The 26,059-nt window shown below is 43.7% G+C and overlaps 1 protein-coding gene and 1 long non-coding RNA gene across 2 annotated transcripts in view; one reads left to right on the top strand and one right to left on the bottom strand.

The window, feature by feature from the left end:
- ADAMTS9 (ADAM metallopeptidase with thrombospondin type 1 motif 9) overlaps positions 1 to 26,059 on the bottom strand; it is a 164,716-nt gene that overhangs the window by 7,500 nt on the left and 131,157 nt on the right. Inside the window, exons 31-38 of the mRNA XM_081524492.1 lie at positions 17,409 to 17,582; positions 14,580 to 14,774; positions 13,093 to 13,225; positions 12,792 to 12,886; positions 12,583 to 12,677; positions 12,355 to 12,488; positions 10,356 to 10,447; positions 5,266 to 5,370 (exon numbers count right to left, since the gene is read on the bottom strand). Of these exons, the coding sequence (XP_081380618.1) occupies positions 5,266 to 5,370; positions 10,356 to 10,447; positions 12,355 to 12,488; positions 12,583 to 12,677; positions 12,792 to 12,886; positions 13,093 to 13,225; positions 14,580 to 14,774; positions 17,409 to 17,582 (1,023 nt within the window). The remainder of the gene's footprint in view (positions 1 to 5,265; positions 5,371 to 10,355; positions 10,448 to 12,354; positions 12,489 to 12,582; positions 12,678 to 12,791; positions 12,887 to 13,092; positions 13,226 to 14,579; positions 14,775 to 17,408; positions 17,583 to 26,059) is intronic.
- LOC145519800 (uncharacterized) lies at positions 12,000 to 20,339 on the top strand. Its single transcript, XR_014063932.1, has 5 exons — positions 12,000 to 12,109; positions 14,473 to 14,508; positions 16,268 to 16,382; positions 16,991 to 17,089; positions 20,166 to 20,339. It is a non-coding gene; the product is annotated as an uncharacterized LOC145519800 (long non-coding RNA).

The raw sequence follows: 26,059 nt of genomic DNA, 5'->3' as shown, positions 1-26,059 counted from the left end.
AGACCTGATGCCAGATCAACTGGCTTTCTAGCCAGGAACTTTTCCCCTAGGCTGAAGTATATAGGTCTGGTGGCCTTAAGGATGTTGACATAGTAGAAATGCCTTCTGCCTCATCAAAGCTTTTTTTTTTACCCAAACTCTTCCTGCTCCAGCAGCAGAGATCAGATTACCTCAGACTTGCATCATATCTTTAAATAACCTCTTCAAGCCTCAGTTTTCTGGTGTATCTGTAAAATGGGGATAATACAAGTCTCCCCTTATAGGTTCACTGCAAATGAAAGAAAGCATATAAAGTGCCCAGAGTAGCACTTGATCTAATGTACGTGCTCAATTATTAGTGATCATTGTCATAATGGTGCTTTTACTGTGTGAATTTCCATCACAGCCTGTTCTCATGGAGCTGAGGAATAGTCTGGGTAATTATAAAATCGCTGATACTCGCTCTGCAATGGTCATGTTATTTCATTAACTAGGACTCTATTAATGTCATTTAGGTAAAGGTTGAACCAACACTTATTTCTAGTACAGAATAAAAAATATATATACTGACAAAATAAATAGCATAAACATGATTGTCATGGAAACAGTGCCTATTTCAGAAAAAAGGTATGTTTTCCAGCACTTTTGAAGTACCCACTCTCATACAATGAAACATTAACTGTAAATCATTTTTATTTCTCTTATTAAAGCAGGTCCTCTAAAAATCTCTTTTCAATAAATATTTTGTTAGCAGAGTTTGAGTATTACATATAATTAAAATGAGTGACTCTGTGTTCCATTAAGAACAGTTTATAGTTCATACTTTTCACTCTTTTCTCTGCTTTCTGCAGTCAATATGACCAAGGGAGGTTGATTCGTGTAATTTAGGAAAGCCAGCACATCTTTGATTGAAGTGTGCTTATTTACATTTCTTTGGAGCTGCTGGGAGTGAAACTGTCCATTTAAAAAAAAAACAACAGTATTTGTTTTTTTTCCAAATAAAGTTCTAATCACACATTCACAAATGTATACACACACACACACACACACAATGTATAAATATCTAACTTCTATGGGATCATACAGAATAAAATGTACACATATGTAAAAGGTAGTTTCACTCCACTTGTCTGTAGTAAATGTATGATTTTTATACTTGGTGGATAATTAATTTTCACAAATGAATTGTGGGTTAGGATGCAGCTTATAGTAGATAAAAGAAAACTGATTCTGTGCTTGCTACACATACACACACATTTATCTCATGCTACTTAAACTCCATTGGTTGTAAATGAACTGAAAGATAAAAAAAAGAAAAACAGGAATTGAGTCCATCTCCCATACAGTAATACAACTTTAATTTTTAATTTCAAAGTAATCCTTGGATTTAGAGCTCTTCCCCCAGAAAAACAGTGATGGTTAGGCCTCAGAGCCAGGCACCCAGCCCTCAGAAACACAGGCTCCCAGCTCCTCTAGGACCCTGCCCCATCCCCTAGGAACAGAGACCCAAGGACACTCCTCCCATCCTGCTTACAGGAACCTCCCTTCACTGTGCCTGGCTCTGAGGGCCATTCTGGAACCTCCTCCGGGACGGAAGGCAAGACAGTAGCTCTGAGAATGGGCATCTTTCGGGGTGGGGGGAGCAGTGGCAGGGAGGACTCTCCCGGATGGGGGCTGAGGATCCTCTCACACCCTGAGTGCACTCACGAGTTGGGGAAGCACAAAATGTCAATGGCAGAGGAGCTCAGAATGCTAACCTTTTCTCTCCAATCTTACAGGTGGGCCAAGTTACGCCCTTTCTGTCTGGCTGCCCCTCACCCACAGGGCAGAAACTTGGTACAGTCAAAGCATTTGTCTAGAAGCCCATGCCTGGACCCAGGAGGCGTCCCATATGCCTCAGTCCTGGATGGGGAAAGGCCTGTGTGGCCAAAATCCACATGGTGTGGCTGGTACCAGCCAGGTCCAGGCTCAGCCTCCGCTCAGGCTGCAGTCCCGTCCTCCCATCACAAGCAAGCTTGCATCTTTCACCACCATGACCAATTCTGCAACCTTATGGCAAGCCTTGGGCCTATGAAAATGTAATAACATTAACAGCTAGTACTTACCGTGTCCCTGCTGCCTGTCCAGTGACATGCAAGCAGCTTTATCTCCCTATTTCATTTATGCTTCACAAGAACCCAACTGGGTAAGACCACCACGATACCCATTTTATAAATGAAGAAATTGAGGACCCTGAGAAGCTAAATAACTTGCCACAATGGCAGAGCTGGTAAAAGCATGTCAGGTGATCTTGACTTAAGGGCCTGGAGGCTTAACCTCTATACTCTGTGGCTCTGTGGGCTTTGATTTCAGTGCTCTCCCAAGAATTCAATGAGTAACCTGGAGGACTGGGGCTGAATGCATGTAAACTGCCCAGTAAACAGAGGTTCTGTCAATAATAGAGGCTATTTCAATAACAAAAATCCTTATCAGTAAAAAAAAAAAAAAGAATGCTTCCCACTACACATATACGGGCAGCCAATAATGAACCTGACACTGAGACTTATTTTCACCAGGTCTGTTCCTGTTGGTGAGACTGTGTACCCACTCTACAAGTAGTTCTGGTAATTCAGTTTTACTCTGAATGACTAGAGCTTTCCTTTAGTTTTTGTTGGGGAAAAAACATTTTATCACCAAGCAGGTTTAGAAAATGGAGGATTTCATTGTTTTTCCTTCTGGTGCTCCCAGCAGAAAAGTGAAAGAAAGTGAAGTGTGAAGATGAGAGGATTGAATCAAAGCAGGGCTGTTTGGAGAGACGATCAGGACTGGCCAGGCTCTGTGCAAAATAGAGCAGATCGGCCTCAGCCCCTCAGAAGCAAGACAGTTGTAAGGCAAGGTGGGAGCAGGATGTGACACAGTTTTTCAAAGTGTGTTGTGTGGAACAATGGTAATTTGGGGAAATTAAGGTCTGACTTTGAAGAGAAGGCTCTGTGACTGGTTTAACTGAGGTCAGTGGTTTTCAAAACGTGGTCCCAGACCAGGGCATCAGCATCACCTGGAAAATTGTTGGGAATGTACATTTCAGGCCCCTCCTCAGGCTGGCTGTGTTTTAGCAAGTCCTGGCCCAAGTTTGAGAACCACTGATTTAGGGAAATGCTGGCTTCAACAGAACCACACAGGTTTCCTTCCTGTACACTTTATTCCAACCTCCAATACACGCATAGTTACTGTGACTCTTCCAGAAGGAAATAAAATATACAATTTTCCCCCAAGTGTCTTAGGCTGTGGAAGCCTATTTTCATGGAGCATCCCTAGAGGATGCTGCTCTGTGGACCGCATAGCAGGTCAGGCACATGAAGCCTCATTTCTGGGGGCTGCTAGGAACTACAGATTGCTTAGTTCTGGCTCATGGGGAATAATAAGGAGTGCTCGACAGACCCTTGAGACTAATTTTGAGCTGTCTCTCTGAGCTGTCATGGAACACCAAGATTAAAAAAAAAAAAACTCTGACAGGCAATTGTGAAACCAATTCCCTTCAGCACAGGCAGAACTTCCCCCTAAGGCTAGGGGAACAACTAGCCCATCTCGGCAGGGTGGTGATCATTGTCTCCACAAGGTGGCGCGCCAGGCTGCAATTATTTTTAGGTTCTGGATGAACACTGCAATGACATAACAAAATTGAAACTAAGGTTTCAATACCGTTTACATAGATGGCTTTCTACATAATCGTGGTTTAAGTATGACCATGTTTGAGGCAATGCATTTTTTTTTTTTGTCTCTCTTGGTCACTGAAACATAATATATAGTAGAACATAAGAACATAATTCCTGGGCCCACCGTAAAGCACAGCAAGTGTGCTGTCTCTCGGTTCTATTCCTTTCAGTACAAGCAAAAAAATTAATGATTAAATTATATGCAATTGATATAGCTATTTAGTTAAATCAGAGTTGAAGGAGTTAATTGACTTTCACAGAGAAAAGAAGTTGTTTTTTTTTTTTTTCTCAAAGACACAAATGTAACCCTTGAAGCCAAAAAAACCTCTGAAATATTCCTAGAACATCATAATTGATGTTTCTTCTCTTTCCTGGGTGGAAGCAGGTTGATTGAGCTGTTTCTTTATATTCAGATTTTCATAGGGTTTAGCAAATAAAAACACCGGATGCCCAGTCAGATGTGAATTGCAGATAAACAACACTTTTTTTTTTTTTTAAGAAAAAGTATGTACCATACGATGTTTTAGACGTGCTTATAGTAAAAAAAACAAAACAAAACAAAAAAAAACCTTCCTTATTTGAAATTCAAATTTAACTGGGCATCCTGTATTTTGTTGGCAACCTCACCTTGAAGTAATACCCTACTTTCTAGTTCTCTCCTTCTCCGTCCATTACTTACTTTTCTGAGGAGACCCTGAGACAGAGGTCACAGCTGTGGCAGGACTGGGGCCACAGGCCACACCTTGTAAGCTTCCCATTTGCCTGTAGGTCAGCTCCTGCCCCGTGTCCTCGGAACTTCTTGGCTGGAAAGGGCAGCGCTTCCTGCCCCAGCTTAGACATTAGACATCCCTGGGGAATTTCAAATTCTGCCCCTGTCACAGATTCCCTTTCAGTGAATCTGGATGGGGCCCAGGTATATGCATCTTAAACTTTCCCAAGTGACTCTAACATACTCCCAGGCTGAGCAACATATGCAGACCAGAGCGGATTCAGAGTGTCCATCTGAGAGCTTGCTCAGGTGTAGGTCTTGCTCAGAAGTTCTGGGGCCCCAGAAACTTCACTGTCAACAAGCTCCCAGGTAATTCGGCTGCTCTGGGGTGATCCCACCGTGAACAGCTAGATTTTAGAGCAAGAAGAACTGACTTGTAGAGCCTGTGAGTTTTTCTCTCATTCTCCAGAAACCCACCTGATGAATGACTCTTTTCCAGCCCTTTTTGTATTATTTCATTTCTTCTGAAACAGAAATCACTGTCCCTAAGCTCACACAGGTTAATTGCATGCTGGTTAATTAATTGCAAGATATCTGAGCCACACACGCCCTTAGAGGCTGCTGAGTGCTTTTGGCTTCCTGGTTAGGCATCCTTCTAATTGCTCCAGTGGTCCTCAGGTTCACATCTCTAGGAAGAATTCATCAGAAGGGTAAGCAAGACTCTGCTCCACTCACCTGTCCATGCGTCAACCTCCCATTTATGTCCTCAATTTTCTTCCTGACACTTTGTAAAATGGTTTGAGGAAGTTCCTTTAGCACCATAGCCTCAGGAGGGAAAGAGGAGGAGAAAACAGAACTCATCCTCCAAGCCATGGGGACCCTTACCGGGGACTTCTTGATGTCAGAGACGGCGTAATTCCCTTGGGAGATCCATCTGGCAGATTCAGTTAGAGACAAACCGGTTCCGTAAAGGTTGATGCTAAAACGACCCTGGAATAAATGGCCAGTGAACAAGATTTTTAGTCCACGTGACATCCTGAGCAAAGGTCCCACACAATAAAAAGGTAACCTGGAGAAAGATATTAATTCATTATGATAGCTAATGACTGAGGGTTCTTTGTAGTGGTGGTGGTGGGGGGCGGTTCTGAACAAGGCACTTTACATGCATCATCTCATCCATCCTTGCAAGAGCAATCTGAAGGGGATTTTCTTCACAGATGGGGACAGGGAGGCCTGGCAAAGGTGATTAACTTCTCCAGGAAACACTAAAAGCCCAACTCACATTTTCCTAACTTCAAAGTCCTCACTCTCAACCACCGCTATTCTGCGTCCCTAACACAGCAATCCTGATGTTGCTCACAATTATCAGATTCCTACAGGAACAAAATGCCACAGTGTAATTTTTTTAACAAGATCTGGCTGCCAAAGCTTCCTGGGCTTCAGCTCCCCACGGCGCTGAGCACGCCAAGTCCTAAGCACAGCAGGGCGAGACTTCAAAGGAGTGGCGCGTTCTCGAGATTAGCCTGCAGAGGGCGCGCGCGGCCTGCACTGGACCAAGGTAGGGACCAGCCAAGCTTCCAGGCCCAGGGAACCCACACCTCCCAGCTGTGCTGTGGGATTCCTTTCCAAGCGTGGCCTAGGGTGTTTCCATTTTTATTTCCAAGGAGACAGTGCACCAGAGAGCCTTTCTTGCCTTCTCCATCTGTCTCTGTGTATTTCTCTCTTGCAAAAATGACTCCATAAAGGCATCTTAAATAGATTCATGAGCAGTTTGGGAGTTAAAAGTGTGCTTTCTGCAAGAACTGCAGACAGTGGGTGAAAGCTTCCTCTCTGAGCTTTAGGATGCAGTTTTTTGTCAAAACAGTCTTAAATACATCAAAGAGAGTAGTGAGGCGGGGGCTCACACCTAATCAGACCTAAGTGTAAAGTTGGCTTTTTCATGTGGACAGATGATTTACCCTGTAGGAACCTCAGTTTGTCCATCTGTAAAATGGAAGGTAATAATAACAGTGCCTTCTACAGAGTAGTATAGTGAGGACTAAATGAAATTAGCTGAGGACTGTATGGCTGGTCCCTAACAGATATTCAAAAATATTGGTATTAGTCCTGCATTTTCTTATTGTTTTGTGTTAGTTTTTTCTCTCCAATATAGCAGTAAGCTTATTGAGGGGTGGGACTTGGTATTGCTTTGCTTATTTGTATCAGTTATGGTTTGTACATAAGATGAGGCATTTGATATAGTCTTGCTGTGGTTAGTCGCTCAGTCATGTCTGACTCTTTGCAACCCCATGGACTGTAGCCCGCCAGGCTTCTCCGTCCATGGAATTTTCCAGACAAGAATGCTGGAGTGGGTTGCCATTCCCTTCTCCAGGGGGCCTTCCCGACCCAGGAATCGAAGTCAGGTCTCCCATATTGCAGGCGGATATATTTACCAGCTGAGCCATCAGAAAGCCCTGATATAGCCTTAATAAATATCAATATTACATCCTAGCTCTTCCATGAAGACTTCCAGGATCAGGTGTAACTTGGAGGTTTCCACTCCATGTTGGTTCCATAAATACTTGCTAAACAGTTTATGAACTCTTTAGGGGCCTTAAATCCTACATCTGTACACTGGGAACAAACAGCATTCCTATTCACAGAGGTGATGGGGAGGAATTAGTGCAGTTTAAATCGGTGGATGTCATCAGAGGACATTTTTGCCCCCATGGGAAATCTGGCAATCTCAGAAGACATTTTTGGTTGTCATGTCACAGCTGGTGGGTGTATGTGAGCCACCAGCAGCTGATGCAGAGAGACCAGAGTTATTACTAAATATCCTACAAGGCACAGCCTAGTCCCCAACAACAGAGAATTATCCAGCCCAAAACATCAGTCGTGCTGTGGTCAGGGGGAGGAACTTATCCTAAAATCCTGACTCTTCTGCCTTTAATACGATCTCAGGCAAATGGCTTACCCTTCCTGAGGCCATCTGTAAAATGGGTAATAAGACAGAATTACAGAAAGCATGACACCCCTAGCCCATTACCTGGCAGAGAGTAGGTGATGTTTTAAAAATATTTTTGGAACTTGTTTTATGACAGTACTATGCAGATGTTAGTGGCTGTCATGTTGAGTGACTTCAATACCCTGTGATTGTGGTCACACCGGATGCTCAAAACCCTCCTTGCCTAGCCTCCTTAGACATTGGCTTTTGGATGCTGCACTAGCCCACCTGGCCAATTCTTACCTTCCTAACCTTCCTGCCCTGATCCACACTGATCACAACGCCCAGACCTCACTATTGCCAAGGACATCCTCTTCGTTCCTTCCCTATCCTGTTTCCAATGAAGACTGACTGTTCAGCCTACATCTCAGAAGACAGACGTGATATGCTTTGACGTCAAAGTCCTTAGAAGGAGCAGGCTTCTAGCCCCAGGATGTGTCAGGCTGATCCCCGTGTTCAGTGTCTGAGCACGTAGCTGAGCAGATTACACGCTGGCTAGATCTGCCCTTTCAGAGCAGGTGATAAACAAGTTTTTGTTCTTATTCTCGCTCTGGCCTTTTCAGGGTCAGGGATTTGCATTTTTAGCCAGCGTCCTAGTTGATGATTAGCACTCTGAAAGTTGTGTGTCATCAGAGGAGTGAAGACCTACTGTCCTTCCCAGCTCCAGTTCAGGATATCTCTGTCCTCAAAGGCCTTATCTTCAGGGTCTAAAGGGCATGAGAGTTTTAGCTACTATCTCCTGCTGCTGATTTCAGAGTAAAGGTGATTAAGGCATGCATACACTAGCTATTCCAGAAAGGTCAGCAAAAGACATAGCTTTGACAAAGGAAGGTTTTGTTCTCAGCTGGACAAGGGTGTATGCTGTACAAGTCTTGTCTGAAAACCGGATCAGCCAGACACGTCTGCTGTCATGAATTCAGACTCAGATGCACTTGGCATCAAATCTGGCCTCTACCGAGCACCAGCGTGGGTTTGGATAAGTTACCTGACCTCTCCACACCTCTCAGCTGCCTCATCTGGAAAAAGGGAGCATTCTCACAGGAAGCTGTGGATGATTAAATGCTACACTGATTTAGAAATGCTGAGCAGTGTCTCAAGTGTAGTCAACACTCAGCAGACACTCATAACACCAGCATCAGTAATAATAACGCCACATGCACTGTGACCAGGATAACAACATACACTCTGGCTGCATCTTGAGTTGAGAGCTCTTGGGGAACCCACCCTTAATGGTACATAGATCCTTAAAGCAACAGCAGTGGATGAGGAGGAAAAAGAAGCAGACTGTCAAACACAGCATATCTCTGCAGTCACGGATCAGAGGACAAGCAGGGCTCCAGAGTAGTTTGCATAGTCCTGGTTTCTACAGGCATTTCCGCAGAAAAGTGATTTGAAAAACTCCAACCTTTCATCAGCTTAGTTGATGCTCAAAAAATTCTAAGGAATTGAATTCTAAAAGTATCTGATACGATTTGAAGAATGGACTGGAAAAAATACAAGTTAACCTCTCACTGGCTTTGCTTTTCTCACTTAGCAACTGCATTAGTGTCAGGATTTAGCAAATCAATCAGTTCCTTTGTCTCTGAGTTATTAAAATAATCGAATGCAAATTACCTCTTATTTACTTAAGTTTCCCCAAAGATGCACATATCGAAACAAGAAAATCCTGAGGCATTTGAAAAGGGCAGCGAAGGCCAATCTATAAGCTGTTAAATGCAACCCATACGAATGGGGTGTTTGAAGTCATCAAGTGCTCTAAAGAAACCGCACTTCAAAAGTTTTCAATTCCTGGGTAATGGAGAAAAGGCCCCTTTTAACATTCTGTCCTTTGTTTATTTTCTTTCTCCCCTGAGAGCTTCCTTTTCACTTCTCTAAAATGTTTAGCAATACTTTCTAAAGCTCGGGGCTGAGAAAACACGTCGTTAAAAGAAAATTCAGATGTGTTTGTCTTTGGATGGTCTCTGGTTGTGTGTAAATGAATCCTGGGGAGGCAGTGCCTGGCACTCTGAGCATCTCCCAGTCCCAGTTGCTAGAACCTGTGAAGGCTCACAGCAACACGAAGATTTCCAACACAGAGTTTGACAACAGCTTTATAAAGACCTTATGTAAACCAGCGAAAAAACTGGGGCCAGGTTCTTCTGTCCAGAATCACCTAATTCATTACGTGTGTCCTACCCTCTCCTTGCAGAAGCCTCTGGCAAAGACTGATGCCTATTTGGCAACGTGAGCCAAGGATGATTATAGCAGCCTGTTTCAAAAGGCAAGTCAAATTAACAAGCCACACCACTAAGGAGGCAAAAACCCGCGCAACTGTCAAATGGGTAAGACTGCCACTGAGCAGCTCTGCTGGAGACAGAATCCAGGGGACAGCTTTGCACTTCTTGGTCCAGACACTGCACACTTATACAGTGGAAACTGGACAGACAGTTTTTCTGTGTCATGCAATATTGAGAATTTTTAACGTCTGACAGCAGAGTGTTGGAATCTGTTTGTACTGCCTTTTGAGAGACAACCATGTGCATCTCTCCCTAACTCTCCTATTTGTGACAGGATACTGGGTACTTGAAACCAGTCAGGGAGAAAACTGACACCTCATAAATGGGCAAATGCTACAAACCACTGCTTCCCTTTGCCTCCATCCCTTGGAGAGACAGTCATTAAACATTTACCAACATCATTGTTTGTTTAACCAAAGCTTGCCATCTGATATCTGATTTGTTTAGAAGTTTTTACCATGATCACCAATGCATTTTGCTGAATGCAGAAGTCTGGCTCGTGGCTGTGACCATTTCCTTAGGAAGCACCCCTAGGAGCTGAGAGGCTGGGAGCATCTGTGAGGCCTGGATACAGGTGGCCAAACTGCCTTGCAGAGCTACAGCTGCCATTCTGATTACATTTGCAGAAACAGATGCAGCCCAGGATTGGGGGTAGGGTGCCCAGGGTGGGGTGTGGATCCTGGGGGCGGTGGGTCGGCATCCCTGGCACATACCTGCGGGCACTTGGCGGCACTGTAGCAGTCCCCAGCAGTGGCAAAGGGGACGGGATGTCCTTCATTGGTCCTGGCAAATTGTAAGTCAGTGGCTGTGGGGTTTTGGAGAAAGGGTTGAAGGGAGGGGAAAGGTGAAGTAGGAGAAAGAGTTTGGGAAGGGACAAGATATTAACCAGGAGACAGAAGGGAAGAAGAGTTAGAGAAGTCATCAGAGGGTATGGGAAATAAAAAAAAAAAATCCAAAATATGATTAGTGAGCAAATGGATCCAGATGTACACTTGCTCTGCTCCCCACTCCCCTAGTCACTATATTTGTGGTTCTGAGAACTTCCTTCCCTGGGTTTTACCAGCACTGTCTGTCTCCTCACAGTATGGAAGCCAAAAAAGGGGTTTCGGATGACTCTGGACTCGATTCCTATATAAATAAATGTGTGAATCACCTCGCTTAAATGCAGTGTAATTGGATGATTGTGAACCTCCTGTAGACGGCGGCCTCCGAAGCTGCAGGACTGGGGAAATCAGCCAGCCAAGCACTTCCAGCTACTTAGCATTTCCTCCCCGAGGCTCAGCTGTCCTCCTGTGGCCCAAGCAGTTTAGTTGCCAAAATGTGGAGCAATTAGAACCCACATCTTGAAAATATTAATGGCAGTTTCTCAAGTTTGGGGATAACTTGTAGTTTTTAAAAAAGCCAATAAAAACAATGCTCGCGTTTTTAACCCTCGTGTAGGGTCCTGAGAACAGCTGGGAAAATGGGAAAAGCGGCTGGGGAGGAGACAGACTGAGAATCCTGCAAAATCTGGTGGGGACTGGAGACCGGAGGCAGCTTTTTAAACCTTTTTGCTTTGTCTTTTCGGAATAGCAAGAGAAGGCCTCAATCTTTTCTGCAGTTTTGTGGGAGGGAAATCTGAGTCCCCCCTCCTGCCTTTTCCAGCTTCAGCACCAGGAAGCTCTAGGCCTCAGCTGGGGCAGTATTTAAGTGGGAAACGGCAGACTCTGCCCTTAGCCCTCATCAGTCTGGCTGAAGGCAATTAAAAATATCTTGGTACAAATCAAGTGAAATCTACCTCCAGAGGAAAGCAAGGCAAGATTACAGGAACAATGTTAATGAAGAAAACTTAATTATTCATTATTTCTGTTTTCCCTTCATTCGAGAGAACGAGTTGGGATATTTGAGCTGTCTTTAAACCACTCCTATGATTAATGTCCCTAACAAAAATGCAGTGTTGGCCAGAGTATGAAATCAGCCCACGGGCAGGCTAGTTTAAAAAATAGGTAATTCTGTCCTCCATTTTCCTTCTGTAAATCGGCCATCAGAGCAAATTAGTTTTATGCTCGTGTGTGTGTGTGCATGTGTGTGTGCACGCACCCGTGTGTATACACTGCTGGTGGGGGCCCAGGGTGGGGTGAATGTTGCTACATGAATTTCATAGCTTCAGAGTCTGCATCTGCTCCCTTAAAACTTCTTCCTTCAGAACTTCTGCTCCCATGCTTGCTCTGCCTAACTCAATATCTGGCTCACTCCCACTTGCCCTTAAGGTCTCAACTATGATGTCATATTTTGGGAGACGCTGCCCTGACTTCCCCACTATGATGGCACCCCTTTAATATGCCTCTGTCTCCTCTGTTCATCTGTCAGAAATCTGATGGAGCACTGCCCACTGCTCAGCCCTTTCCAGGCACTGGGGGGACCACAGTGATCAAAGGTGGAGCCAGGAAGGGGAACACATGTAAACCCATGGCTGATTCATGTCAACGTATGGCAAAAACTATTACAATATTGTAAAGTAATTAGCCCCCAACTAAAATAAATAAATTAAAAAAAAAAAAAAAAGGTGGAGCAAATCCCACCTTCAGGCAGCTTAGACCAGGGCTGTCATCCCTGGATCATAAGTTCATTTTCATACCCTCTGGGCCTCGGCCCAACCCCTGAGCAGGATGTGTCATGGCCTGAATGGAAAGACCCACGGACACATGCCCCAGAATATTCTATGGGACTTACTGATGATCTGCATGGTGGTCAGATCTATTCTGACCTTCTGGAAGCTGGAGAATCCAGCCGCCGTGTAGTCCTTCCGACACTGACAGTCATCACGCCGGCTCCCGTTGTAGGGGCATTCGGTTGGGTTGTGCAACCTACATGACCGAGAGAATGTTCTGGTGAGGATGGGGAGGTATTTCTAGGGATCTCCAGGTCGTCCGGGCTCTTCTGAGCTTGGAGCTCTCCTACCTGTGCCCGTAAACCTCAGAGAAATTCTCAGAGTCACTGTGAACCAGTGTCATGTACTCCTTGGGGTGGTCAGAGTGCATCCCTGCACAGAAGACCTGAAAGACAGACCAGACAAACCTGCCAGGGGAGGCTCGGAAATGGGACCATGACAGCCAGGGCTGCCGGCTCTGAAAGCAGTGTAGAAATAATGACTGAGCTCGGACGAGTACCTTCAGGAGCTTTCCTGTGACGATCAGGAAGTATTCCCCATCTTCGCTGGCACCTTTCAGCCTTTTCACTTCCTTGCAGTTCCGGGGCAACTCGCCTAGAATACACAAATCCATGAACATGAGCTGTGAGTCTGCAGTGGCCACCAGCGGGACCGGTTACATTATTCATGTGCACATTGGTCAGCGTGGGGGCCAATATCTCAAAAATAAACTCTCTATTCTGGAAAAAGGCAGGCAAGAGCATCAACAACAAGACCTGCTCTTCAAGCTCCAGAAAGGTGGCTTTGGTTGGCTGACTTACAGTTATAGATATTGTGGCAGGTTTTTCTTTCTTCCGGCTTCAGGTCAGCAGGGCATAAGTGGCTGGGCTGGTCGTCGTTGGTGAGACACTGCACAGACCTGTGCATCACTCCCACGCCACACGACACGGAGCACTGTAAGCAGAGCGGGGTCGGTGATGGGTCTGCGGAGCCTGGGGGACTGGGCTTCCCATGGAGCTCAGAGCTTAGAGGCTTGTTCAGAACCCCTGTGTTGCTGAAAACAAATATCTGATACGTGGACAGCACTTCCTATGGGCCAGTCTTCGTGCTGAGTTTTATACATACATGCCTGTACATATGTACTTATGTACCTACATAGGTATTCAAGCATATGAGAAATAAATAATTTTCTCATCTAGCCTTTCAATCACCCTATGAGATAGTACTGGTGTTTTTCTATTTTTACAGAGGGAATATTGGGGCTCAAATGCGAGGAAATTTGTTTAAGGTCATGGTGGATCCACTATTGAAACCTTAATCACTTTCAACTGGTCCCAAATTTCTGCCTGATCGTCACTTCACATCAGTGAAAGTCTCAGAGTCAGCAGCCAGGAGGCTGGGGCAATTTTCTAGGGCAGTTTCAATTTCAAATCTTCTTACCTGTTGTAATCCTAACGCAACCAAGAATTTCTGATCCAGAAGGACAAAGAGGCTTCTTAGCAACAGAAACTACAACAGTGAACACTTCTATAACCCTTATTAGGGGAAAGACAAGAGTTCTGGGTGCTTTTTAATTTTAAATTGTGGTCAAACATGTAGAACTTAAAAAGGTGTCATTATAACCCAAGTGGGTTTTATGCATGAATATTCGTTTCATTTTCATAACCCATTCTGCAGGGGAGGAAACGGACATGAACATTTGGCACCTTGTCCAAAGATCAAACCAGCCCATCCTAAAGAAATCAGTCCTGAATATTCACTGGAAGGACTGATGCTGAAGCTGAAGCTCCAATACTTTGGCCACCTGATGCAAAGAACTGACTCATTGAAAAAGACCCTGATGCTAGGAAAGATCAAAGGCAGGAAGAGAAGGGGATGAAAGAGGACAAGATAGTTGGATTGCTCCACTGACTCAATGGATAGAGTTTGAGCAAGCTTTGAGAGATAGTGAAGGTCAGGGAAGCCTGGCGTGCTGCAGTCCATGGGGTTGCAAAGAGTCAGACACAACTGAGTGACTGAACAACAACCAAGGCTGTTCAACTGGGAAGTGGCAGAACCAAGAATCAGATGGAGGCCATCTGGCTTCAGGGCTAGCCACCCCCACCCCCTGGCCCCTGCTCTAAGCACCAGACCCAACAATCAGGGAAGCCTTCTTTCCCTATCAGCCCACTTCAAGATGCTAACTCCTGTTTCTCTCCCAGGGCTCTCCTGGGAGGCAGTCACTTAGGACAGCTCAGGTAAGGTTATGTTTAAGTTGGGGTTTGAGATCCAGCAGCTTGCCACCGTGACCACTCAGTTGTCTACTTACGCTCCCCCAGTTGCCCACTCTCCAGGTGGCCGACACAGGGCACTCTTGCAGGAAGCAGGGCTGGACACTGGGCGGCTGCATGCCTGGGCAGTTGATGGTGGTTTGGTAGCTGTACTCGTAATTCTCCTTCCCGGTGTAAATCTCACTACAGGAGACCAGCCTTTGTTTGTAGCCCTTTCCACAGGTCACTGAGCACTGGGAAGAGGCGGGTAGAGAGCAGAGGTTGGAGCAGGGCCTGGGGGCAGCCACAATAGGCCCCTGACCTCCACATCGAACGCTGACCCCAGGACAACGGGGCAGAGAGCTCTCTTTATTAGCTTCTTATGCATTACAAACAGCCCACAGCACTCAGGAGACGTGCAAGCCCTACAGGAGCCCTCCAGGATCCAAGCTGCCACTGCATATTTGCCCCCAACCAGTCCCCTGTGGGGGGCACCTCAAGCCCCTGCTCTGGATTTTCAAGGGGAGAAGCAGGTGGGGGAGGCGCTCCGGCTGTCTTTGGGTCCACTTACAGCATCCACAGCTCTACAAGGGTGCACAAATCACACTTCTCTGAACATACTATGACTGCGTCAGAGAAGTGACCTGGTGAGATGCAGAGAGAGCCGGAGACACCCTCTGTGTAAAATCCAGGCTCTTTGCCGAAAGAGGACTGTGGGACAATATCCCTCCCTACTTGATGGTTTGCTTGCCCATCTACCCTCTGCTCAGTCTCCTCCTATCTCCTGTCTCCCTGGCTATGTATTGGGTTGGCCAAAAAAGTTCATTCGGGTTTTGTAATAGCAGAAAGCGCAAACAAACTTTCTTGGCCAATCCAGTATCTTAAATGTTACCTTTCTGCTTCTCTTTCACTCTCTCTCTAAATCATGCAGTCATTTAGGCCTTTTGCCATAATTATATGGCACTTAAAAATACCCAGACAATCCAAAAAAGGAGAAAAAGAAGTTTTTCACGGGTGTCCCAGCTCCCTTCCATGACAGGACATCTAATTGGTTATTGGTAAGATTTCTAGGTTGTGTTCAACTTCCTCAGCTACATACTTTATATAATATACTGTTTTAAAAAGAAAACAGAAATTAACCAACAAATTTAGTTTTGATGATATTTTTGGGAAAAGTCATCAAATAATTGGCCACTCGCTGTAAAAATGTTACACAAAATTAAGGTAGAGTTTCAGGATTCTCAAGATCAAAGAAGAGGCTAGATGAACCCTGGAAATTGTATGCAGCATATGGTGTGTTTTGCTTTTCTTGGGGTAAGGGATCATAGCGTCTTGGCTCAGTTGTAAAGAATCTGCCTGCCAATGCAGGAGATGCAGCTTTGATCCCTGGTCAGGGAAAATGCTATGGAGTAGGGAATGGCAACCCACTCCAGTATTCTCTGCTTGGAAAATCCAATGGACAGAGGAGCCTTGCAGCCTTGCAGGCTGCAGTCCATGGGGTTGCAAAGAGTCGGACACGACTTAGCTACTAAACAATGACGACAACCATTGCTTCCATCAGTTCTCACTTGTTATTAAAACCAGTGTCTCTTTTTCCTGCTGTCTCCTGAGTTATCACATTAAGCCACACGGCTGGCCGCTCCTGTAGCATTTCCAGGGGGAAGGCTCCCCTTGACGGGGTCCCAGAGGGAGGAGGGAGCCAGCCCAGCCACAGGCATGCCTAACATCCTCGGGCCTTCCCTTCCAGCTGGCTCGGGACCTGGAAACACTCTGCGTCCATTTCTTCCTTCTTTGGCTGCTGCTGTTCAAATGCCCAAAGACGCAGCTGATACCAGGCCAGCGAAGTGCAGGGCTCATCTGAGGTATGTCATGCGTGGGTAGATGGCTTACAAATGGTGTCTGTCCAAGCTGTGGGTATTTTAGAGTGTCTAAAATGCACGCCTTGACCTCAGTCTGCATTACTTTAAAGGCTGAACATCTGAGATGGCAGGAGCTAAGACCCTTTCCCCCTACCAGGCAGGAGCAATAGGAATCCCATTTATGTGGGGGATGCACTGGGAAGTAGTCTGTTACAGCAACGGAAGGGAGCTCCAAATACGGTCAAGTTCTATCCAGAGGCCTCCACAGCTCTGAAAAGAACACACACCCTTCAGTAGATGTTAAGAGCATCCTGAAAATGTTGAGTGCCTCTGGCTTCCTTTATCCATTGCACACCAGAGTTCTGATGTGTAAGAGGCTCTCATCTCTGGGGGTGGGGGGTCAGAGAGAGGAATAAGGTGGGGAACATCCGACGGTTGACTCTGAAAGATCACCTCTGCTAACACAGGACCCACGTTTCTGCACGGCCTTCACTGGAGGGGAAGAGAACCTGTTCCTTTTATATGCCATGTGCTAGTTTGTCGCAGTCCCCACCATTTCTTGTTGCCTCCCTCATGCTAAGATATTTTCTTTTTTCGGCTGTGCCCTGCAGCATGTGGGATCTCAGTTCCCTGACAAAGGATCAAACTCATAACTGTTGCACTGTCAGTACAGAGTCTTAACCACTGGATGGCTAGGAAACTCCTCAAAGGTATTTTCTTATACTTAACCTTCTTCAGGCACCTATAGGCATCCTGTAAGAATTCCTTTCTAATGATAATAACAGGACATCGGGGTGACTCACATGATTTTAGAGTTGAGGGGCGCTTGGACACCGTCTCGTGCACCTCCCCCAGTCTGCATATGCAGGACTCCAGCCCAGGAAGGCTGAGGGACTTGTCTGAGGGCTCCCAGTTCTCAGGGAAAGAACCAGCAGGGGGGTGTGCGTCTCCCCCATTCTTGCCCTCATCAGTCTGTCACCCTTAGGCCATCGCTGCCTGAAGGCAGTTCCAGAACCCCCAAGACCATACCTCTGACCATTCTCCTGTGATCCAGACATACTCGCAGGGCTGCAGACTACAGCTCTCACGGTCCACAGGCCGTGTGCTCATGTCACAGTGCACGCTGTGAACCTCACCACCTTTGTCCTCCTCCACACATACCACCTTCCGGTACCTGGAGCCTTCACCACACGTCTTGGTGCACTGTTACAGACAGACAAAACAGGTGGTGATGTAGAAGTATAATAGATGATTTCTCACGTCTTGTTATTGCGATAATTTATTTTCCTTTCTACATACTCTTTAAGATTGGGAGATCTCTGAGTGTAGGTATTATCAGAGAACTCATTATTTTACCCTCATAACTTAACAATGTAACTGAGAAGAACACACGTGACTCCATACTGGATCTAATCCTTTGGCTCTAACTCTTGTGCTCTGTTGCCTGTACTTAGCCATGCTGCCTCTGCACCTTTTATAAAAGAATGTTGCCTGTAATGTATGTTACATTCCATTCTCAAGTCTCTGACCTTTAAAGTATTCATCATATAAGGATAAAAAGTTGCCAGAAAGAAAATAACAATGGTCCTATTGGAGGTTTATGGGAATGTTGTGACCAGACCTACTTAAACAGCTCTGAGAACAAAAAATTCTGGTATCGAGAAGTCTGCAACAACCAGCCATAAGTCTAGCTCTGGTTAAGATGGTTCTTTGGGACACTAGTCCACCATCTTCTTGGTCCACTGGCTTTCTGAATAAAGTCAGAGATGTCTTCCTGATATACCTCTTGCCTTTCTTTTCTTTTTCTTTCTTTCCTCATTTCTTCCTTTCTTTCTCTCTTACTTCCTTCTTTTTTTTTTTTTTTGTTTTTTGGTTAGGAAAATAGACATAATCCATTCACCATTTAACCATTTGAAAGTGTACAATTCAGTGGCATGTAATCACTGGCCATGTTGTGAAATCACATCACCCCAAAAGGGAACCCTACACCCATTAAACAATCACTCCTCATTCCCTTTCTCTCAGACTGTGGCAACTACCAATCTACTTTTTGTCTTCATGGATTTGCCTGTTCTGGGTATTTCATAGAAATGGAATCAACCAATATGTGGCCTGTTGTGTCTGGCTTCTTTCATTTAGCAGAATGCTTTCAAGGTCTTGCCATGTTGAGCATGGGATCAGCATTTCATTCCTTTTTATGGCTGAATAGTCCACTGCATGGATATACCACATTTTGCTTATTCAAATGTTAATGGACATTTGGGTTGTCTCAGTCTTTTGGCCATTATGAAGAGTGCTGCTATAAACACTTGCATGCAAATTTGAATACCTGACTTCACTTCCTTTGGGTGTATCCTTAGGAGATAGAAATGCTGGGTCATCTGGTATACCCATGTCTTTTGTGAGCTGTTTTGTTCTTTCAAAAAGTAGAGGAGGTATGTATGTGGCTGTGTCTTGATAGCTCCTTATCAAATATTTGCAAATTTAATTCAAAATTTCTGTTGTTTTGAACTCAATATCTAGAGTATGAAATCATTCATAATTTTTCTGGGACACAAATCTGAATAGAAAACAGTGTGAGATGAACATAGAGGAGCAAATCCTTTCCTACCAGTGTAGGAAACTAGCTGTGCTTAATGCCTAGCCCAGCTCTGACTCAGCAGTTCTTGGGATTTCTCTTCTCCTGAAGGACACTGAGAACCATTGTGAAGTAATAACGTTTCTGTTGCTTCATTAAAAAAAGCTAAATGAGCCACTGAATGTCACAAAACAAAACAATGGCTAATCTGTGATGTGTAGATCTGTGCAGAAGACATACTTAACTCCCCACAGAAAAGGTAATTCCTGAGAATTCAGGACTTAGGTAGTGCAGAGAAGAACATGATTACTGAGCAGTCAACCTGGACTAAACCTTCCAGTGTCCTCTTTCATTTTCACTAATCCATAGGACTTTTAAGCTGTATCAATAAGTAACAGTTTAGAGCAGAAAAGCAAGGATTACTTTTCTGCTTGTTAGATGTTTCTCCCTTGGTCTTAAGTAATGCTCAACTACCATAAAAACTACTTTGCCAATGGCGGCAAAGGGCATTGGGAAACCTTATTTTGAATATAACTTTTAGAATAACTAAAGCAAGTAAATAAGTGACTTGCCCAGTGGTTTGGAATGAGTCAACAGTGGCTCTGAAAATCACTTAGCATGGCCTTTCTCCTGGGATTTTAAATCCTAACCAGAGCATAGTGGCTGGGTAATCAGAAAGCAATGCAGCCCATACTATAGGATTTTATTAGCTTTCAGTAATATCATCCATTCCACCCATGTAAGATTTATGACTCTTTCCTCTATCCTGGAATATGACCTAGAATGTTCTGGAAAACAGATGGAAAAGCTCAACTATGCTTATTTTAATTTTCAGAAGATTTTTCTCCAATTTCTTTATAGCCTTTAGAAAAATCTATACAAACTATATAAGACACACTACCAGCCTCTCTGAAATTCAGCATACCTGTGATTCAGAAAGCAACTATCACAGCCCTGGGTTAACTTGGGTAGTTTGCCCCTTGTGCCATGGGCTACATGTGCCTATAAATGTGTTGAAATGCACAGGGGGGAAATAACTTTTCAAATTTGAGGGTGAGGAAGATCTAAAATAAACTCTTAAGGCACTATTTTATTTAACTAGTTTGGCTGACCACAGGGTGATGTCTAAAAAGGAACATTTAAAGCAATGAGTAGAAACTGTCTTTCCTAAAAGATTGGAATCGAGTTGCTTTCCTTTTTTTGCTTAGGTGCTCTAACCATGGAGGAAAGAAAATCACTCTTCATATTCACCTGCTCAACCTATAAGGTTGCTGATTTTCTCCATGGATGAAAGAATGAGCTGTGTTCTTACTAGGGTCAGGCTATCATTGTTGAATACTGTGTGGGAAAGCAAGCAAAAGAATAAATGAAGAACTTGACAGTATAGTGTTCTGGTTGTGCTAAACAGAGTCTTTGGCTAAAAGGAACAGAAAGTAAAATCAATTTATCCAAACATTGCTTTACATCCAAAAAAAAAAAAAGAAAAAGCAACCTTCAATTTACAACAGGTTCATTTTAAAAGTGGAGTTTGGGCATCTTTGTCCTAAAATACTATATGTGCAAGGGTAAAAGGTAGAAATAATGGTGTGGATACATTTTGTAACTTTAAAGTCATTAACTCATTCAACCAATACAAACACACCTCAGAGACATAGTGGGTTTGGTTCCAGATCATCACAATAAAGGGAATATCACAATAAAGCAAGTCACATAGGTTTCCTAGTTTTCCAAGGCACAAAAAAATAATATTTGCACTATAATCTACTAACTATGTCATAGTATTATATCTAAAAATGTACATAATTTAAAAATTCTTTATTGATTAAAAACAAACAAACAAACACGCTGCCCATCACTTCAGCCTTCACTGTGTCCCAGTAGGAACATCGAAAATCACTGATCACAGGTCCACAAACACGCTGGGCTCTGTCATCCCTCTCTCTTCTGCCTAGAATCACTTCCTCTTGGCACTTTACCCCTGACCAACCTAGAGAAGGTAGGGATAGCCTATTATTCTCTATCTCAGCACCTTGTCTGTATTGTTTTTTGTTTTTTTTCCATCACAGCACTTTTCATAATTGGCGATTTCATAGAACATGTTTGTTTGCTTGTCTTCTGTCTGTCTCTTTCAGTAGATAATCAATCCCCATCATAGCATTTTCACATTTTCTATTGTAACCGTCATGCCTAATGCCTGGCACTTTGCAGGCACTCGATAAACATTTGTTGAATACATGAATGAAGGGATGAGTAATAAAGAGTTAGTATTTGGCCCTTGTTCACACATCAAAACCTGATCACTCCCTACTGTAAACTTCATAAAATCTTTGTAACCAATTGGCCAAGGACCTGCAGCTCATGACTAATTTTTCTGTGCTAAGAAGATGAACTTGGGAATCATTTTACAGCTGATATCAATAAAAGTTTTTAGAATCCAAATATGCATTAGCGTGGTCCAAGTCCCTGCACTGGGTCAAACAGCCATGGGGTGGGCAGCTCTACAAAGGCCAGACAGATCTGAGCACAGCTTGTCCATGGCAATGTGACAGGAAAGTAAAACAGCTGTCCTTACAGGAAAAAACAGAGCTTGTCTGACTGTTCTAAAAGCCATTTTACAATGCTGTGATTTTAGAGTTGAAGCCAATTACCAGGTATTATTTTATAAAGTCTTTTCTTCTTCCTTCCTTCCTTTCCTTCTCTCTCTCTCCCTCCCTCTCTTCCTTCCTTCCTCTGTCCTTCCCTTTCTTCCTTTCCTTCCTTCCTTTCTTCCCTCTACCTATTATTCTCTCACTGCATTCATTCATGGAGTCACTCATTCATCAAGAGTCTTCAATGCTGCAGCCACTGTGCTAAAAGCTGGTTAAAACTCTGGTGAACAAGCTTTACGACTTCAAACAGCTGATAATATCAACAGAAAAGATAGGCAAAAATGACTCAGGGCACCAACTGTTGAAGCAGAGTATTTTCAGGGTGCAATGAGAGTGGACAGGAGGGCTACCTGACTCAGTCATTCGAGGGGAGGTATGATTAGCAAGGGCTTCTGAAAAGATACATCATCTTCTCTGAGACCTGAAGGATGAGCAAGGGTTACTGAAGTAAGGAAGGGAGGAGGGCAGCCTTATTGTGATACAGAGGTACTAGGGAGGAAGGAGAGTATTCTGGGTAAAGGTAATAAAAGGTAAAAAAAAGAACACTTGTAAGTCCTGGGAGATTTACTCCTTAAAGCTAAGAGATGTATAACCCACATACTCAAAATTCATATTTGATCAAAAGTCCTATAAGTAAGTATAAGTAAATTCATTAGCCTACTTATAGGGCTTTTGATAATCTATAAATTTATAGATTATAATACTATAAGTTTCTTATGAGAGTAATTTTCAAAAGAATTAAAAAGTCAATTTTTTTTAACTCAGCCTCAAGAGCATAATAATTCAAAAGTGAGTAAAACTGAGCAGTGAAAAGCTAAATAACTAGCCCAAAATTGGCAGGTGATCTTAAACGCCCAACATTGTGATACACAGTCTTTGCTGAAGCGCTAGTCATCATCTGAACTCTCCATTAAGAGTTCACTGTACCAAAGAGAAGTAACATTTGTGGAAGGCCTAAAATATGCTAGGCACTGCACTGAATCCCTCACTTAACCTCATTTAATCTATGACCCTGATTCAGCAAAGTCTGACATATAATATCCATTTTGCAGATGAACTAAACGGAGCCCATAGATTCGATGTCAATTTCCCAGAGTCCCAGGTGGTCTTGTTTACAACATTGTGGTTTTCTGAAGAGAGCATTTTTCTCTTCTTCAATTATTTTGTGCTATATCTGAAAGTCCAGGCTCTACCCTGGTGGTACCATGAATAAACATTAACCCCTCTTCCCCAGTATAGTCAACAGGCCTCTCAATACACAAAGGGGACCACTGACATGCTCCATCTTCATTAAGACTTCCCCTCAACCACACGCCTTAAGGTCTGATTGTCAACCAACTGGACCAAGAATTTCATTTTAAGAAGAGGATGGGGTAGTCACCCTCTAGAGAATTCTACTAATACTTTGATGCCAACTATGCAGAAAGAGGCTGGCCAAGCCAAAAATGAAAGAATCCACCTTGGGTGCATGTCAACACGGGAGGAGGTAGAATATAACAATTCAGAGCATGTATTCCTGAGGTCAGGCTTCTGGGCTTCAAATCCCAGCCTTATTACGTAGTAACTACATGAACTTGGCTGAATTAACTTAGCTAAGCCTCAAGCTTCCTCAGCTTTAAGTGAGGATAAAAATTTAATTACAACTCCAGAGAGTCATGGAAAAGGTTAAATGAGGTCCTCCATATAAAAATACTCAATCGAGTGCTTGATCCATAGCTTAACGAACAATGAGATGTATTACTTTTATTATCATTTGTATCAGGGCCACTGTACCAGATAATCATAGAAGATGCCCCTCACATTGTAGCCTGTGGGAATGGCACCCTTGGGCTTGTACAGTGTACAACCTTTGTGACTGTATACAACATTCCTGATGATCATGCTATTGTGCATAGGTGGAATTCATGCTTCTCAAGGTGGACACTTGGATTATTTCTCATGAAGAGGGGGGTGCCATTTGCTATATGCCTGGCATGAAATACGTCTTGCCAACAAACAGGTGGGCTTTTAATATTGTCCAAGCGGGAAGCAAAATGAAAAAAATACACTTGTAGAAAGCAAACAACAGTGAGTTAGCTGTCAAGAACAGCTAAGAAGAAGAGAACTTCCCATAATGGGATGGGATGGGGGTGGCAAGTGTCCAGCATCTGATTCACTGGGCTCTAAGGCTATGCCCTGACATCTCACTGACATCAGGTCAAGGTGTCACTTGATGAGGGGAGGGAAGTTAAGACATGTATCTGCACAAAGCGCATATTAGGTAAAATGGCAGTGGAGTGAGTGGGTGCAGAGGAGGAGAGAACCAGAATGAAGGTGCAGGCTGACTGAGGGGAGCATGAAGGGGGTGGACTATGAAGTGAGCACCCAGCTGACTATTTAACAAGGACACTTTAGACCATGGAAGCAGGGGCAATTAATAATCACACCAGGGCTGCTGCATGTAAATAGGATGAGAGGCCACTCTTTTCCTTACATGGCTTATGAAGGTGGTTGCCCAATTGCTTACAGCATTCCCTTGAAGCCTTGTGGCCAAGGGGATGTTCGGAAAGGACCAACCAGGCCCTGCCAATGAGGAACTATGGCTTTTGATGGAGCGTCTCTCTCGACCATCTAGCAGCCAGCCCTGAGTCTCATTCTGGCCAACTTAGTGTCATGTGAGGGCTTCCAAACCCCTCACCAACCAGGTCCACTTGTCTCCAACTCTTTACTTTGGGTTCAGGCTGATGGGAAAGCATGTTGGCAGGAGGGTAACTATCAGAGTCAGCTTTTCTCATTGCTTCCGTCTGACCAACTTCTAAATTTAGCCACAGGCCAGGCTTTCTTCGTAGGATTTCTGTTCTTACATGGCACTTGAGAGCAATATTTGAGCAAGGATTTAGAAAGATCGATCTGCATGCCACATGCAAAGATGTAAATTTCTAGGCACGTTTTGGATGATCAGAGAAGAGGATCTCCTCAGTGCATATCTGGCAAGATTTCTAGTCTGTGGGAGTCAGAAAGAAGTGTCAATGGAGCATGCATTTTCCCAACTGACTCCAGTGTTTTCAAAAGTTGGCTAAAGCGTCAGCTGTCAGCTTAGATTCATTTCTGAACACTCTTACTCTGTGCTCCTTGGAGCAGTCAACCAGGGTTGAGTTTGGCAGGACATGAAGACAGAGAGGGAGAGAGCAGGCGGTGCTAGGTCTGAAGCAAGAATTAGAAAGAGAATCAAGCGGCGACACACAGGCAGAGACGAAGAAATTTTTTCTCCCTTCTGCATCTCACCCTGTCAATCCCCGAGCCACTTGGTTATTTATCATTTTCTCAGAGGGACTTTGCATAGTTACTATTACCATTTTACAGATGGCAAACTCAGAAAATTAGGCATCCTTGTTCTAAGTCAAGCATCTGAAGTGTGGCAGTGCTAGGATATGAACCAAGTCTGAAGAATTCTACAGCCTCTGGGGTTCCCAGCAACTTGTGTGGCTCAAGTACAATTAATTTGAAATATAACTGCTCTAGCCATTCCTCTCTACCACTGTCTGGTAGAAGTGAAAAAAAAAAAAAGAAAGAAAGAAAGAAAAGAAAAGAAACAAAAAAACCTCAGAGTTTTTTTGAGCAATATTAGAGAAAAAAAATTTTTTTTTTTTTTTTTTTTTTTTTTGCGTAGACAGAGAGAGTGAGACTCCTAAAGAAAAGATATGACTGAAACCAATGGAAGTAATCAATCAGGAAGGTGAGAGACAGAGAAGAACAGGGCTGGAGGGCTGAATCCCCACAAGGATTAAGAATGCAGTTGTAGGAAAACAAATCCCATTTAAAATGGAATAAAAAAGAGAAAAACACCTAGGAATAAATTTAACCAAGGAGGTGAAAGATCTGTACATTGAAAACTATAAGACATTGATAAAAGACACTGAAAAAGGCAGAAATACATGGAAAGATTCTGTGCTCATAGGCTGGAGGAATTAATATGGTTAAAAGATTCATAATATCCAAAGCACCACATGCAAAAGAATAAAACTGGACCTCAATCTTACACCATAACAAAAACAAACATGTGATGAATATAAAGCACTCACCAGAGTGCCAGGCACTGTCTCTCCTGTTCTGAAAAACTATTCCTGGTGGGAAATTCCTGTCTCAATCTTCCTATCTCTGAACATTTTACACTTTGTACTTTGTTTCATTCCAATGTCAGTAGATAAAGTATTGCTTTTTTAAATATCTTTTCCTCCCTTTTCTACAACTGAATCTTCTCCATTGGAAACAGAGGATCCTCCCTGCAAAAGTCCTATCCTTGCTAGAGCCAGGCCATTCCTCAGGGACACTTAGTGTTTTCTTTAACTAGACATTAACTTGGAGAAAAACAAATTGGTCTATTTCTGCATCAACGGAGCAGGTCTTCAGAGGCTTTCAGTTTTTTAAATGTTGAAAATCCTTCACTAATTAATCCGGGTTTCAAATGAAATGCC

Source organism: Giraffa tippelskirchi, chromosome 9 (assembly GCF_054371585.1).
Source record: "Giraffa tippelskirchi isolate mGirTip1 chromosome 9, T2T-mGirTip1v1.2.pri, whole genome shotgun sequence".
Taxonomy (NCBI): domain Eukaryota; kingdom Metazoa; phylum Chordata; class Mammalia; order Artiodactyla; family Giraffidae; genus Giraffa; species Giraffa tippelskirchi.
This window is presented reverse-complemented; position numbering and strand designations above follow the sequence as displayed.